Genomic DNA, 16,648 nt, shown 5'->3' on the forward strand with positions numbered 1-16,648 from the left:
AACGGAGAAGGATGAGGGGTGACATGATAGAGGTTTATAAGATGATCAGGGGAATAGATAGGGTAGACAGTCAGAAACTTTTTCCCCGGGTGGAGCAAAGCGTTACAAGGGGTCATAAATTTAAGGTGAAGGGTGGGAGATATAAGGGGGATGTCAGGGGAAGGTTCTTTACCCAGAGAGTGGTCGAGGCATGGAATGCCTTGCCCGGGGAAGTTGTTGAGTCAGAAACTTTAGGGACTTTCAAAAGGCTTTTGGATAGGTATATGGATAAAGGAGAATGATGGGGTATAGATTAAATTGTCCTTGACAGAGGACAAAGGATCGGCACAACATTGTGGGCCGAAGGGCCTGTTCTGTGCTGTATGTTCTATGTTCTATCTCCCCATCACAAATTTGTAGTCTTTATTCTACATCTTGTGTTGTGTTTTCCCCATTTTTTTAACATGCATCCTCCATTCCCTTTAACCTCCATTATTGTCATATCTAAGCACTTTAATCCACCTTTTTCCTTTACCGCGTTCTCGCTTGATGTGCTCATTAAAATAAAACCTTGGTTATTACCTTCCGTACCATTTTCCATTTTATTTTGCATACTTGTTTTTGCCATCTTTGCTTTTTTAGTTGTCTGCTGTTTTTCACCCTTTTTATATAAATCTCCTTTTGTTTAACACTATTGTAATCGCCTTTTAAGCAATTCTTACATCACCTGAAGTGTTGCTTTTTTCCCCCCACCAGGTGTATGTACTTTGGTTACAAAGAAAAATTGGAACCCGTGAATTTTTTTTTTTTAAGTGATTCCTCCCACCCTATTCCATCCTATTTGTTTCCCTGCAAAAGCAGCTTTCTTGAAATTGGTTTATGATCCTCTTTTCTCTTCATTCCTCATACTGAAAGCAGTTTTACAATGCTAAGTATTTCTGTGCTGCTACTCTTAGGCCAGAAATACTTAGTGATTTTGTATTATCTGCCCCATTGTGGAGTTGAAAATCTACTGGCTTAGACAACGACTTTGTTAAATATATTCACTTTTTCTTGTTTGCTGTTTGTACTTCTACACAAGTTTAAAGTCTCAAGTGTTTCATATTTTCTTGAAGGACTCCTTTTATCTGCATATGTTTTTTTTTGTCGGGAGATCGATGACATACTCCCACCAATATTTTGGATCTCTTCCCTTCCCTTGACTCAACTAATAATATTTTCTCTAATTTGGTGGCTTGTTTTTACCTCCATGATGTTTCAGCATCAATTTAAAAAGTAACTCATTTATAGAATGCTTTTTTAATGTAGTAAAATGTCCCAAGGTGTTTCACAAGAGCATTATCAAACACTAACATTAGGACAGGTGACCAAAACCTTGGTCAAAGCTTTTAGCTTTAAGGAAACTCTTAAAGGAGGAGAGAGAGGCGGAGAGGTTCAGTAAGGGAATTCCAGAGCTTGGAGCCTAGGCAGCTGAAGGCATGGCGGCAAATGGTGGAGCAATTTTTATATCTGTGATGTATGAGGTCAGAATTGGAGGGGCATAGAGATGTCGCAGGGTTGTAGGGCAAGAGGAGGTTAGAAATGGGGAAGTGCAAGGCCATGGAGAGGCTTGAAAACAAGGATGACAATTTTCAATAAAAGCAAAATACTGCGGATGCTGGAAATCAAATAAAAGCAAGAAATGCTGGAAATACTCCGCAGATCTGGCAGCATCTGTGGAGAGAGAAGCAAAGTTAACATTTTGGGTCTGGGACCTTTCATCAAAACTGTCAAAGGTTAGAAAAGAATTAGGTTTCAAGCAAGTGAAGGTGAGAGGGGTAGGGGAAGAGAACCAAAGGGAAGGTGTACACGATAAGGTAGAGGGTGATTAAATAACAAAGCTGGGACAAAGGCAAACCGTGTGTTACTGCTGGAGGTGAAAGACAAAACATTAGTCCAGAGAGACGCTTATTAGAATAATGAGCAGTTACATGACATGAAAAGCAAGCACATGGTTAAAAAATAAATTAAATAAAGGCCAGTCATGCTCTGAAGTTATTGAACTCGATGTGCAGTCACAAAGCTGTAGCAAGCCTAATTGAACGATCAGGTGCTGCTCCTTGAGCTTGCATTCATGTTCACTGGAACACTGGAGCAGGCCAAAGACTCAGCAGATCTGGCTGCATCTGTGAAGAGAGAAGCAGAGTTCATGTTTCAGGTCAGTGACCCTTCAGAACTAGCAAATATTAGAAATGTAAAAGGTTATAAGCAAGTAAAGCGGGGGCAAGTAAAGAGATAACAAAGGAGGTGTAGTTAGGACAAGGTCGCAGAATAGCTGACCAGAAGGTCGTGGAGCAAAGGCAACAGTATGTTAATGGTGTGTTGAAAGACAAAGCGTTGGTACAGATGGGTGTTAACGGACTGAAAATTGAACAGCCGCAAGTACAAACATGGAAAAAAAAAACAGTGGGTAAGCAAACTGAACAAACTAAGATGAAATTTTAGATAAAATAAACACCAAAAAGAAAAAAATAACAAAATAAAAGTAAATTGGGGGGCCCCGTCATGCTCTGAATTTACTTGATAATTTTCAAGTAGAGACATTGTCACGCCAGGAGGCAATGTCGATCGGGATACAGAGGTGTTGGGTGAAAGGAGCTTGGCGCAAGTTAAGATATGGGCAAGAGAAAAAAAATCATTTTCCTATTTTATCTGTTTTTTTAAATCCTGGTATAGCTGCCAATCTTGCTTGAGCAACAGCCAGGTTTCTCACTGCTACATTATATCCTTCCACCTGCTGATTTCTATATTGTTTGCAGTGCTCCTAGGCATTGAATACAAAGATAACTTGTTTGAATGTTTTCTCCATTTTAAGCTTCCTTATCATTTTCGTTTGCATGGCTCTAATTTACCATCTTGCTTAACTAGTACATAACAAAAGCACAGTTTTCATTCCCCACCCATGACCATTTGCATTTCCCTGCTAGCTTGCTATTTTATATGCAGTGTTCTTTATTTGTCTGAGGGTATTGTTTCTGCTTAGGTTGTTCTGAATGCTCCAGGAATCTACTACACCCCATTTTGCACCATCCCTGAATCCTCACATTGAAGTACCTAATCATTATCCTAAATTCCACCAATGCATGGAACATGTTCTGAAATTACTTGCCTGAGGCTTGTCTCTTGAATGCAGCAGTGATGCTTTGCTATGTCATTGTCCAAGTGGGAACCAGTAACATCTTTTCTACTAGTTTGATTTTTATGCTGCTTAGCCTGGCAGTTGAGAGCTAACACTCCATTCTGGAGTAAAAACAAGAAATGCTGGTAATACTCAGCAGGTCTGGCAGCATCTGTGGAGAGAAACGTTAACTCTGCTTCTCTCTCCACAGATGCTGCCAGACCTGCTGAGAATTTCCAGCATTTCTTGTTTTTGTTTCAGATTTCCAGCATCCGCAGTATTTTGCTTTTAACTGCATTCTGGAGTCTTGGTTATGTCTTCCGTGGGGGGCGGGAAAGGCTGTTCATTTCTCAAATAGTCACCGACAACTACTACTTCCTTGTTCTTGGAGGTACCTTTTTATTTTAAAAAGTGAAAATTATTTAGGAAGGTACATGTTTCATGGTGCCATGATCCTGTTTCTGATTACTCTTTTCCGCCCCCCGTCTACTTCACTGGCTTCGATTTGAAATTTTTAAAATTTTTTTAAATAACTCACCAATTGCAACAAAAGGCGCTGAGAAAACCCATTGCTCTCCATGACCCCGCACTGTTGCTATAGAGCAAGCTGCGGAAGGCAAGTGTCAGATCTGAGCTTTAATGTCCCTTTCGGCCTATGGTTAATGTGCATCTTGGTCTGTGGCTTTTATTCCTGTATTTGTTCACATTTGATAGTTTGAAACAACAGAATGCAACTCTTTACAAGTGTGTGTGCAGCTTTATGGAATTTTTAAAACTCATTTTATAAACAAAAAAATCATTGGTGGCAGATTGCAGTTTTACTTGTGCTTTGAAATGTTACCTGTTCCTAAATACAAAAGGATACAGTGCAAATGAATGGTTGGTTGTAGATTGCTCGAGTGAAATGGCCCCATGTCCTGTTTGAGTTAGTTGTTCTAACACCATTTGTCCTCTAACGAGTGTGTTTCTTTTTTCAGGCAAAATCCTGCATTTGTCACATGTGTGGCGCTCACCTCAACCGACTCCATTCCTGCCTGTACTGTGTCTTCTTTGGCTGTTTCACCAAGAAACACATACACGAGCACGCAAAGTCCAAGCGCCACAACTTAGGTGAGCTTGTGTCAAGCATCTTTACCTTGACTTTCATTTAAAGGCATCCTTACCGGAAGTGGTAATTTAACTGCAGTTACTATTATGGCAATGTTACCTCTAATTGTATCACTTCCTACTCCAAACGAACAATCTTCCAACTTTTATGCAACAGTTTCTTCTGTTTAAAATGTAGTTTGACTTTTTTTTAAATGTGTTATTTTGAGTTCCAGTTAACCTTCTGACCATCTAATTTTGAGCATTATTAATAATGCTAAAGATGAAAGCTATTTCACTTTGTGAATTTCCTGATGGAATTTAATTTCTATATACTAAGAAAATGAACAACTTGCCAAATATTGTAGAGTGGGGCATTCGATTTTGATTGATTTCAGGCAATGGTAGACACTAGTTTAAGAACTTGAATAGGAGCAGGGGTAGACCATAACGGTCTGTCGAGCCTGCTTTGCCTGCAAGTCACAATGTTCATTAGCTTACAGCCTGACCATATACCCTCCCTGCCTCTACTGAACCAGCCAAAAGATCAGTTTTCACCGATTTTGTGCATGAGTGAATGGGAATCCGGAAGCTGTGAAAAATACAGGGCATGGGAATTAACAGCAACAGAAAAAGATAAAGAAATAAATGGACTGAGGGAGAGAAGGATGAAATTGAAGAAAATATATATTGAGGCTGTTGTCTTTGATTTATAGCACACTTCAACGCTATAACTCCACAAATGCAGCACGTCCTTATCACAGCTACCCCCTGCCCTTAATAATTGAATTGGGTGAGGCACTGTGGTACTCATATCCAAGCTTATTTAGTAGCCAGTTGTGTCTGCAAGATTGAGCCACACTGCAAATTAGCATGGATGTTGGTGGAGGGCCATTATTTTGTTTTTATTATACATTTCTAGAAAATGCTAGGATTGTAAAACTGGGCTGAATGTCAGAATCAAGTCACAAAGATTATTTGTTTTAGCAACCTCTAGACTCAAATGTGCAGTCATACCATTACTGGGGCCCTGAAAGGCAATAACCAATGAATTGGGATATTGCCTGTTCTATAATGGTTTTTTTTTCCTGTTTCCACCTTCGTAAACTTTTTTTTTAATGTCCTGTATCCTTGTATATTTTAAATATTTGTCCAATTTCTTTTTGGCTCATAAAGTTTATGCCTCAATAGTCACTTCTGAAGCAATCCACACCCCAATGGCCCTTGCACAAGAAAAAATTTAATAACTTGATTCTTGTGATCCTGATTGCTCTCTCATACTTTTCTGTTGGTGAGAAGCACTTTTTTTTTTATTCATTCTTCATGACTATAATGTTTCATTCCCTTTTATCATTCCAATGAATCTTTTACTGTGCACTTTCCAGGATTCTCACATCCCTTCACACCCCTTTGTGATTTCCTCAAAAACAATTATGCTGCATTAGTCAAGTATAACATGCTTTTCACCAAATCCATGCTGATTAGCCCAGGCTTTTCTAAACGTTTGTTAATTTCATCCTGTATTATGGATTTTAAGGTTATCCACAATCAAAGTAAGTCTAACTGGCCTGTAATTTCCTGAGACTCTTTACTCCATTTCCAAAGATTTCTGGAAAGCTTAAGCTGTGTCAACTGTCTCCTTCACCATTTAGACATGGTGACTTTTTCCTAATTTTAAATCCCATATCTTATTTATTAGTTTCGGGTTGAGTATTTGTCTCCATTAGTGGCTCTTCATCCTCTTGAGCTACTTCTGCAGATCCACATTGAACCTGTTTTACAAATACTGAAGCAGGAATGGTAAAATGTATATTAGCTATGTTGGTTATTAGGAGCTTAGGTACAAGACTGAAAAAAGCCATATAGTTCACCTTGCCATTCCTAAAATCCCTCTCGCCCAGTCTCTCCCTCTTGTGATGCCCATCCTTCCATTCTCTGCCACAGTGACTTACTTTTAATTAAATACCTGACCCGTTAAATTCCTTTGTCAGCTATTCTTCTTAGTGCTTCCATATTTAGACTGTCTTTAAGGATGACAGATGGGGCTGCAAAGTGTACTCTGTTAAATCTGCTTCTGGCTTATTCAGTGAAATGTGAACATGCATTTGAAGTAAACTGACTGTGGAGCAAGAGTCAGAGTTGAATTTGGAATCCTCTTGAGATTATGACTCAACTAATTAAGAAGATGCATGACTAGAGCCAAATGGCTTGAGAAATTGCACTTCCTATTCAAAATTGGTGGGAATGTTGATATAAAAATATTGAGCAATTTTTAGTTTCCTTAGTGCAACCGAGTTGAGATTAAATATTTGAGGTTGTTGATGTGTGGGCCTGAAACAACTCACCAAGCAACAGAAATTCAGGTTTTTTCCCCCCAAGTAATTCAGTTGAGTAACCATAGATCAGAAAAGAGTTTTGTATCAGCAATAAGTGCAGGAGTGCAAGTGATCCTTACATTTTAGAAGAACCATTGTATGTGAAATAAAATTGCAAATACTATAGTGAGATACCTGTACATTCAGTATCTCTTTCGGTTTCTGTAAAGGCTACTGAGCTAGGAAGTACTTGGCAGAAGTCATTCACGAAGCACAAAATATTGTTTCTCAATTCATGCCAATTTCACAATCTCAAAATTGTTAGAGCAGAAGGAGGCCATTTGACCCATCGTGTCCACACTGGCTCTCTGAAAGAGCAATTCCCTCAGTTCCACTCTCCTGCCTTCTCCCCATAACCCTGCACATTCTTCCTTTTCATTCTTTGGCCTCCTCGTCTTGAGAGACAATGGGTAAGTGCCTAGAAGTGGTCAGTGATTTGTGAAGCAGCGCCTGGAGTGGATATAAAGGCCAATTCTAGAGTGACAGACTCTTCCACAGGTGCTGCAGATAAAATTGGTTGTCGAGGCTGTTACACAGTTGGCTCTCCCCTTGTGCTTCTGTCTTTTTGCCTGCCAACTGCTAAGTCTCTTTGACTCGCTACACTTTAGCCCCACCTTTATGGCTGCCCGCCATCTCTGGCGATCGCTGGCAACTGACTCCCACGACTTGTGATCAAATGTCACAGGACTTCGAATGCTTCAATTGAACCTGCCTCCACCACTTCCTCAGGCAGCGCATTCCCGACCTTAAGCACTTGCTGCGTGAAAGTTTTTCCTCGTCACTTGTTTCTGTTAACAAATACTTTAAATCTGTGCCCTCTCGTTCTTGATCCTTTCACGAGTGGGAACAGTTTCTCTCTAACTCCCCTGTCCAGACCCCTCATGATAGAGGTATGCAAAATCAAATCACTGCTTAGCCTTCTCCTCCTCTTCAAGGAAAACAGTCCTAACTTTTCCAATCTATCTTCAAAATTGAAATTCCTCATCCCTGCAACCATTCTCGTGAATCTTTTCTGTACTCACTCCAATGCCCTCACGTCTTTCCTAAAGTGCAGCGCCCGGAGTTGGACGCAATACTCCAGCTGAGGCCGAACTAGTGTCTTATACAAGTTCAACATAACTTTATAGCTTCCGGTTGCTTGCCATTTCAACACTCCCCTCTGCTCTCATGCTAACACTTGTGTCTTTGGCCTGCTGCAGTGTTCCAGTGAACATGAATGCAAGCTCAAGGAGCAGCACCTGATCGTTCAATTAGGCTTGCTACAGCTTTGTGACTGCACATCGAGTTCAATAACTTCAGAGCATGACTGGCCTTTATTTAATTTATTTTTTAACCATGTGCTTGCTTTTCATGTCATGTAACTGCTCATTATTCTAATAGTCTCTCTGGACTAATGTTTTGTCTTTCACCTCCAGCAGTAACACACGGTTTGCCTTTGTCCCAGCTTTGTTATTTAATCACCCTCTACCTTATCGCACGCACCTTCCCTTTGGTTCTCTTCCCCTACCCCTCTCACCTTCACTTGCTTGAAACCTAATTCTTTTCTAACCTTTGACAGTTTTGATGAAAGGTCCCAGACCTAAAATGTTAACTTTGCTTCTCTCTCCACAGATGCTGCCAGATCTGCTGAGTATTTCTAGCACTTTGGTTTTTTTTTGTTTCAACATAACTTCCTTGCTCTTGTACTCTATGCCTATATAAATGAAGTTCAGGATACAGTATGCTTTATTAACTACTCTATCAACCTGTCCTGCCACCTTTAATGATTTGTACACATATACGCCTAAGCCGCTCTGCTCCTGCACCCCTACAGAATTGTGATATTTATTCTATATTGTCTCTCCATGTTCTTCCTACCAAAATGAATCCCCTCACATTTCTCCGCATTGAACTTCATCTGCCACCTGTCTGCCCATTCCACCAATCTGTCTGTCCTTTTGAAGTTCTACACTATCTCCTCACAGTTCACAATGCTTCCAAGTTTCATATCATCTGCAAACTTTGAAATTGTGCCCTGTACGCCAAGGTCTAGGCCACTAATATATAACAGGAAAAGCAAGGGTCCCAACACTGATCCCTGGGGAACTCCACTGCAAACCCTCCTCCAGCCTGAAAAACATCCATTAACCACTACTCTTTGTTTACTGTCACTCAGCTAATTTCGTATCCATGTTGCTGCCATCCCTTTTATTCCATGAGCTGCAAGTTTGCTCACAAGTCTGTTGTATGGCACTGTATCAAATGCCTTTTGAAGGTCCATGTTAGCTGCATTGCCCTCATCAACCCTCTCTGTTACCTACTGAAAAAAAACTCCAGCAAGTTAGTTAAACATGATTCTCCCTTGACAAATCCATGCTGGCTTTCCTTAATTTACTCATTTGTTCATGTGACTATTGATTTTTGTCCCGAATTATTTTTTCTAGAAGTTTTTTCACCACTGAAGTTAAACTGACTGGCCTGTAGTTGCTGGGCTTATCTTTACACCCTTTTTTGAACAAGGGTGTAAAATTTGCAATTCTCCAGTCCTCTGGCACCACCCCTGAGTCTAAGGAAGACTGAAAAATTATGGCCAATGCCTCTGCGATTTCCACCCTCACTTCCTTCAGTATCCTTGGATGCATCTCATCCGGCCCTTGTGCTTTATCCAAGCACAAACGGCATATCTAATACTTCCTCTTTTTTTATCAATTTTAAACCCCTCCAGTGTCTGGCTTACCTCCTGTTTGAACATTGCCTGGGTAGCATCTTCTTCCTTGGTAAAGACAGATGCGAAGTATTCGTTTAATACATCAGCTTTGCCCCCTGCCTCCATGTGTAAATCCTCTTTATGCCCTCTAATTGGCCACATCCTCCTTTCACCACCTTTTTACTATTCATCTGGCTATAGAAAACTTTGGGATTTCCTTTAATGCTAGTTTAACTTAATGCTAATTTGCAACATTTCTGAAGTTCACCTAAAGGGTAATGGACCACCCACATTCCTTGTTTATCTCGATGTGAAAATAATCCATTTCCAGTACCCTTTCATTTCTGTGACACTAATTAAAGATTTAATGATTTGTATTTAGAGCTACCAAACATGGGGTGACTGAAACCTCTACTTGAGGTGGGACAGTGACCTGTTTCCAGCCATGCCACAAGGCTAATTTTCATTTGAGAATTTAAATTCATACAATTGGCAATTTATAAATTGTCAAATCTTGCAATGTTTTTTTAGAAATAGTCTATTACTGTTAGATTTATGTCACCAGGGACGCTGCCAATTCTAAAACCCCAATGTTATCCAGCTCTAAAATTTTGTATGGTAGAGCATGAAGTACAGAATAGTGCAACATCTTTTGGCATGTTGGTGTTTCTCAAAAAATTGGACCACATGGAAGCCATTTGGCCCATCATGCCTATGTGACTCTTTTGAAAAAGCATTCCGATTATCCCCCCTTTTTTTTCATTTTCCCACCCCTCCCCACACTGCTCTTTTGCCATAAGTCCTGCAAATGTTTTCCCTTTGACCATTTATCTAATGACCTTTTGGATCTATTGAATCTGCTTCTGCCATCCTTTCAGATGGTGTATTCTAGATCATAAACTTGTGTTTTATAATTTTAAATTAAACTAATAAATTCTCTCCCCCTGCTTTCGTCAATTAGCTTAAACCTGTATCCTTTGGTTACTAACTCTCTCTAGCCAGTGGAAACAGATTGTTTCTCCCTTCAAATCCCTTGTGTTGGTGTTTTTTGAGCGCAACCTTTGGTATAGAGCCCATTCTCAGTGGGGTAGTGGATGTTGTAGATATTGTCCAATCGTACCTGTTAAATACTTCAGTCACAGTGCCTTAAGATCAGGAGAACATTTCTTCTGCTTTTCCCTTCAAATTTCATCTGAAAAATAACTGGATTCTTTAAGAAATTATATTTTCTGGAATACTTTGAGCTGTCTCCTCAGCTGCTAGGTTGGTGGGGATCTCTGCTGGGTAATGCAGCCCAGACAAAAGCTTTAGTTATTAAGTATATTAAACACCATAAAGTAGCTAGTGATGCATGGTGCGCTACTGTGTGGATTAGCACAGCATCATATTCAGGGTTGATCATGAGCAATAATTTTTGTTTTGCAAGTGTAATCTCTAAACTTAATTTTTGTGGTCACAAATCTTCAGCTTCCTTGATGGTAGTCCCATGTATGGCATGCTGTGCCATTGTACAGTATTGGTAGAGTACAGCACAGCTGCAGTGGAGCACTATAGTACAATACAGTGCAAACAATATTGAGCAATCCATAAATCTCTGCAGTTTTGCATGGAATACTGTAACCTAAAGGATGATTCTCTGATGTGGCACACACAAGAGAGAGCACTTTAGAAACTGGGGACCCATACCTTGGGATTCCATTTTGTCAAGACGAATGGAAGTAAAATTAACAGGCTTTGAGTCAGCAATTGCTCAAGATGCACTTCCTGCTGGGAGCATAGAATCACTCATATGTAGTGTACTGCACACACTTGCACAATGCATGGTATAACACATTGCAATCTGCATGTGGCATAGAAAATTGAAATGCTATTATTGGAAGGGAAGCTGAAATAGTGCTTGTATTCATAAGATTTCTGTACCTGCTTCCTTTTTTTGAAGCATAAAAATCTGAGCATGTTTTCAGCAGATGCCATAAGCTTATACAATCCTACATTCTTGTATCAATGACACTGGACATGCTTTCCCTATGAGCTTTTCTGCTGCAAAGCAAATTTGGATTGCTGTGGATGCCTTCTGGACCTTTTTTTAAAAAAAAAAGCTGTTAAGGATGGAGGATGGGCTGGAGGCATTACAGGCTGCATTATTGTCTTAAACTATAAAAGGGTCTGGTTGTTCATTACTGGGTGAGCTGGGCTCAATTGATAGAATTCTGAGTCAGAAGATTGTGGGCTTAAGGTGCACTCCAGAATACTGCGTATGTAATCTAGGATGAGATTTAATGCAGTACTGAGGGAGTGCAGCATTGTGGGAATGGTCCTCCTTCTGCCTGTTTTGGTGGTGGTTTAAAAAAAAAAGTAGGGAGTTCACCTGGTGTCCTGCCCACCATTCTCCTGAGTACCTGCCTAATTTTCCCTCGTTATCTGGAATATAAACTTGCATTTATATAGTGGCTTTCGTGACATAGGAATGGTTCAAAGTGCTTTACAGCCAATAATTTTTAAGGTTAGTCACTGTTTTATTGTTGGTAACATGGTAGCCAATATTGTGTACAGCAAGATCCCACAAACCACAATGCGATGTCCAGGTAATCGGTTTTAGCGATGTTGGTTGAGGGATAAATGGTGATCAGGGCATGGGGAGGTGGGGGGGAAGGGAACCCTCCCCTGTCCTGCCCTCACTCCTCTTTGGCACATAGTGCCATGGGATATTTTGCATCTACCTGGGAGGGCATACAGGACTTCAGTTTAGTTTTACCTGAAAATGCAGCACTTCCACAGTACTGAGCTGAGGTATTAGCCTTCATTATGTGCTCAAGTCTTTGGAGTGGAGTGTGAATAGAATTTGTATGCTTTTTGTGTATTTGTTCATATTGCAGATTAACTGGTCATCCCTCTCAATGGTGTTTGCCAGCTTGCTCTGTGCAAAACCAGCTGCTATATTTGCCTTTGCAGCAGTGACCACACTTCAAGTGATTAATTGTATTGTGAATCACTTTTGAGATGTTGAAAGACAAGGCATCAAATAAATGCAAGTCCCCTGATGTTGCTGGGCATTGTGGAATGGAAGGCTTTTGCTCAGTGACTCAGCAAGAGACTAATAATTTCACTATGTGCCAAGTGTTAATGATGCCAACTGAAGCTTATGACCAGCTTTGTAGAGCTGAAAGGAGCTTGAATGGCACTTTAAAAAAGAAGTTTCATTGGTTATTCAATACATTTTGATCCACCTTAGACTTCAATTTCTGTTTCCTCCCCTTTTTTTAGTGGACAGTTTCTTATCCTATGTAGGAAGTAATAATCCTGACCCCTTCTCCTGAAATCCAGGAGATGTAATGAAATCTGACATTACAGCAGACAACCTAGTTAGCAATCCTACATAGTGTGCAGGGGCAGAATGCCGTAGTTACATCCGTTTATGTGGAGTAGTGGGAAAACACGTGATGTGCTGTAAACAATTGCATAATTATGTGTCGGGACTGTTGTAGTGTAGTGCCATTAAGTTGTGCCACTAGAACTTGGGATATAGAGTAGAATCTCAATTTGATGATGACACCAAACTTGGAGGTGCGGCAAATGTTGATATGAACCACTTGCAACAGGATATAAATAGGCTATCAGAATGGGCAGAGAGACAGCAGATGAAATTTAATACTGACAAGTGTGAGGTGATGCATTTTGACAGAAGGAATAGGGAGAGGAAATATATCCTTAATGGTACAGTTCTAAAGAGTGTGCAGGAACAGAGGGACCTGAGGGTGTATGTGCATCGTTTTAAAAGTGACAGGGCATATTGAGAGAGTGGTTAGTAAAGCATATGGAATCTTGGGCTTCATAAATAGAAACATTGAATACAAAAGCAGGGAAGTTGTGCAGAACCTTTTATAAAGCACTAATTAGGCCCCAGTTTGAGTACTGTGTTCAGTTCTGATCATTTTTCAGGAAGGATGTGAGGATGCAGAAGAGATTTACCAGAATGGTTACAGGGATGGGCGATTTTAGTTACAAGGTTAGGTTGGAAAAACTGGGATTGATCTCCAAACAAAGGAGATGGAGGGGAGATTTAATACAAGTGTACAAGATTATGACTGGTTTAGATAAGTTAGACCGGGAAAAGCTGTTTGCATTAACAAATGGTATAAGGACTACGGGATGCAGATTGAAAGTTTTGGGCAAAAGATGCAAGGAAAGATGAGGAAGCACTTTTTTACGCATCGGGTGGTAATGACCTGGAACCTCTGCCCACATATGTGGTGGAAGTGGAGACTGAGTGACTTCAAAAGGAAGTTGGATGGCCACCTGAGAGTAATTGACTTGCAGGGCTACGAGGATTGAACTGTGGAGTGGGACTGACAGCATAGCTCTGTGGAGAGCCGGCATGGACTCTGGGCTGACTGGCCTCCTTCTGTGCCATAAATGGCTGACTGACACTAGTCATTTTCACCTCCTGTCTTAAATGGTTCTGATGCATTTTTTGTTCTAAACCATATGTGGGGTTGTGTCAACAGGCCAGTTTGTTTTCCATCTCCTAAGTGAACTGAATAAAATTGTGCTTTTCTTAAACATGGAATTCAGTGGAGTTGAACCTAAAATAGGCTTGAATGTTGACGTGTAGAAGCACTGTTGTGTGGTAGTGCGTGGGAGTCCTGTTTCCTAGGAAACCGTTGAAACATTTGTAACAAAAGTAGAATTCAAGATGGCTTATAGCAAAGTAGGCAGAGTACCCTTACACCAGGTACCAATAGAAATATACTTGCAAAGGAGACTAAATTTGAGGTCATCCAAATCTCTGCCTCATTGTTAATTGTATATTATCTGCTAATTGTATATTGCCCACCACTTGCATACAATTAAACAATTAACTGGGGTTTCACTGGAGAAAATATGAAGAAACCTTTATTGTAACTGTCGTGTGGTTGTTAGGAGGTGTATGCTTGTAGTGTTTAACTCTAAATGTAAGACTGAGTAAAGTTTGGCTCCAGTTTTATCTTTTACTGCCTGGCTTTCTAGAATATAACACCCATGTCCTCGATCACACCAAGTTCCATTTGTTCACCCCTGTGCTCAAGGATCTACATTGGCTTCTGATTAAGCAATGTCTCTATTAAAATTCTCATCCTTGTTTTTGTCCAGTTTGTGATCATCATTAAACATGTGATCTGGCCATCTTGTTGCCTGTCTTTATTTACAAGTTCCTCCCAATGTAGAACACATTTTGGTGACGAAATGAGATTGAAGTGCAAAACACTTTGCAGAAAATGGCAGTAGAGGTGGTGATGAACAAAATAAGCTAGCTCCCAGTGACCTACCTGCTAGGATGAAGGGTTTTGACTGGATTGCGTTGAGCCTCATTGTTTCTGAAAACGTGTGCTGCACTCAGTTGAATGGATTCTGCGGGGTCCTCGTGTCCATCTGATTCAACTACTGACCACACTGGCTTTTGAGTTTATGATTTAGGCTGACTTTGTTTCTGTATCACTGTTAGAGAGCTGCAGTGAAGTGTTTACTGGGTCACTGTTACATTTGAAATTGGGACAAAATGGCTGTACCCATGGGATACATTGGAAGCCTAGAAATCTGATTGAACTTAATGGTTCTTGAGCTCTTAAATTGAATGAATGGACATGTTCTTCAGAGCAAATAATATATGAGATCTTAAAGTTAAGAGTGAAGAGGCCCAGACTCAGAATAAGGCAATTCTTGAGTGTAAGAGAGCCATTTTGCTACCAGAAATTATTCTGGAAGTGTATGGCAAACTAACAAAATCCTTGCTCCCAGCAAGGCAAAAGAAGTGCTATTCAAAATAATTATCACTATGTTGGAAGAACATTTTAATCTTAAGTCTCCAGAGGTAGCAGTCACAAATTTGGAAGCTGAAACCAGACAGGTAGCAAAACAGTTGGTGAGTACATTGTGGTGCTGAAGAAATTAGCATTTATTTGCGACTTTGGTACATTCTTCAACTCTGCATTGAGACAGAATCTCTCTCAATTTTATGTTTGAGCAAGCGTGTAAGATTGCTTCTACCATGGAGATGGCATCAAAGAATGCTCAGGAATTTTGTCCTATGCAAGTGGCGAGTCCAGCTTATGTCCACAGTCAAGGCTTCTGCCAAGTCTTAAAGCAGGGAAAAATAATCAGAAGAGTGCTGTTGATAAAAATTTTAGGGACGTGTTATCACTGGATTGGCAACTACACGGCACGTGCATGTCAGTACAGAAATGCCAAATGTTTTAATTGCCAAAGGAAAGGCCATATTGCAACTGCTTGCTGAGCAAAGACCAAAGCAGGAAAGAGAACTCTTTTTCTAGTAGTAATGGAAAGCAGCAGCGTAACAAGGATGGAGTTAAGAATGCTGAACTGAATCCTGAGTGCCTTAGTGAAGAGGTGCTAGGATTGTACAGCATTTATGTCACTAGCAATTCCTCAAATGACACTGACTTGCTTACAACGGTGTTGGTAAATCAACAATACATCAACATGCACATCGATTCACTGCAGATTGTTCTTGTATGTGTCTCTACTCGGATTGGAGCAAATTCAAATTCTAACTGAGTACAGTTCAGTAGAAAATTTACTTTGGTGAGGTGTTAGAAACATGGACAAATGAGTGCAATGTCTACTATAAGGGCAAGTTCCTCAAGTTACCTATTGTAGCAAGATATGTTAAGAAACCAATGTTAATGGAGGAAGACTGGCCTCGTAAGCTGCTTATACACCGCTCATTGTGGATTGAGAAAGTCAACAGTATCTCTATAAACACACACAGGGGTTTTACTTCTACGTGAAGCTGCCATATGGTGTAAATTCGTCAAAAAATCTTCCATGCTTTAATGGATAAGGTTTTGCAAGGAGTACCACATTGCTCGTGTTATCAGGGTTATGTGCTGATTGTAACCACAACAGAGGAACAGAATCTTCAAGTTTTGGCCAAGAGTTTAAAAGGCTCCATGATCACAATGTGCATTTGAAAAGGAGCAAATGTCATTTTGTGTACTCTGAGGTGGTGTACCTTGGATTGAAAATCAATGAAAAAGGACTACAGCCAGTGAAAGAGAAAATAGAGGCAATAGTTAATTCCCCAAATCCAAAATATGTGTCTGAGCTTAAATCTTTTCTAGGCATGGTCCAATACTATTTTTGCTTAAACTTGCAACAGTGTTAGCTCCACTGAGTTCCTGAAGGAAGATGCGAAATAGAAATGGTTTAAGCACAACAAGATGCATGTAAGAAAACTTGACCAGTGATGTGCTACTCATTCATTATGACACATAATGACCTGAAGCCAGCATGTACTGTTTCAAACTATGAAGTTAGAGTAGTGTAGCATTTGTGCATGTACCCTGACCAAGAGTGAACCCAACTACG

General features: G+C 40.2%; 1 protein-coding gene across 5 annotated transcripts in view; it reads left to right on the forward strand.

The window, feature by feature from the left end:
- The window catches only part of usp22 (ubiquitin specific peptidase 22), a 138,068-nt gene that overhangs the window by 62,305 nt on the left and 59,115 nt on the right, over positions 1 to 16,648 (forward strand). For 4 of the 5 annotated variants that reach the window (XM_068055958.1, XM_068055960.1, XM_068055959.1 and 1 more), the window contains one exon: positions 4,114 to 4,246. The exons of the other annotated variant lie outside the window; for it this stretch is intronic. In XM_068055958.1, the coding sequence (XP_067912059.1) occupies positions 4,114 to 4,246 (133 nt within the window). The remainder of the gene's footprint in view (positions 1 to 4,113; positions 4,247 to 16,648) is intronic. 5 annotated transcript variants of the gene reach the window in all.

This window comes from Heterodontus francisci, chromosome 24, assembly GCF_036365525.1.
Source record: "Heterodontus francisci isolate sHetFra1 chromosome 24, sHetFra1.hap1, whole genome shotgun sequence".
Lineage (NCBI taxonomy): Eukaryota > Metazoa > Chordata > Chondrichthyes > Heterodontiformes > Heterodontidae > Heterodontus > Heterodontus francisci.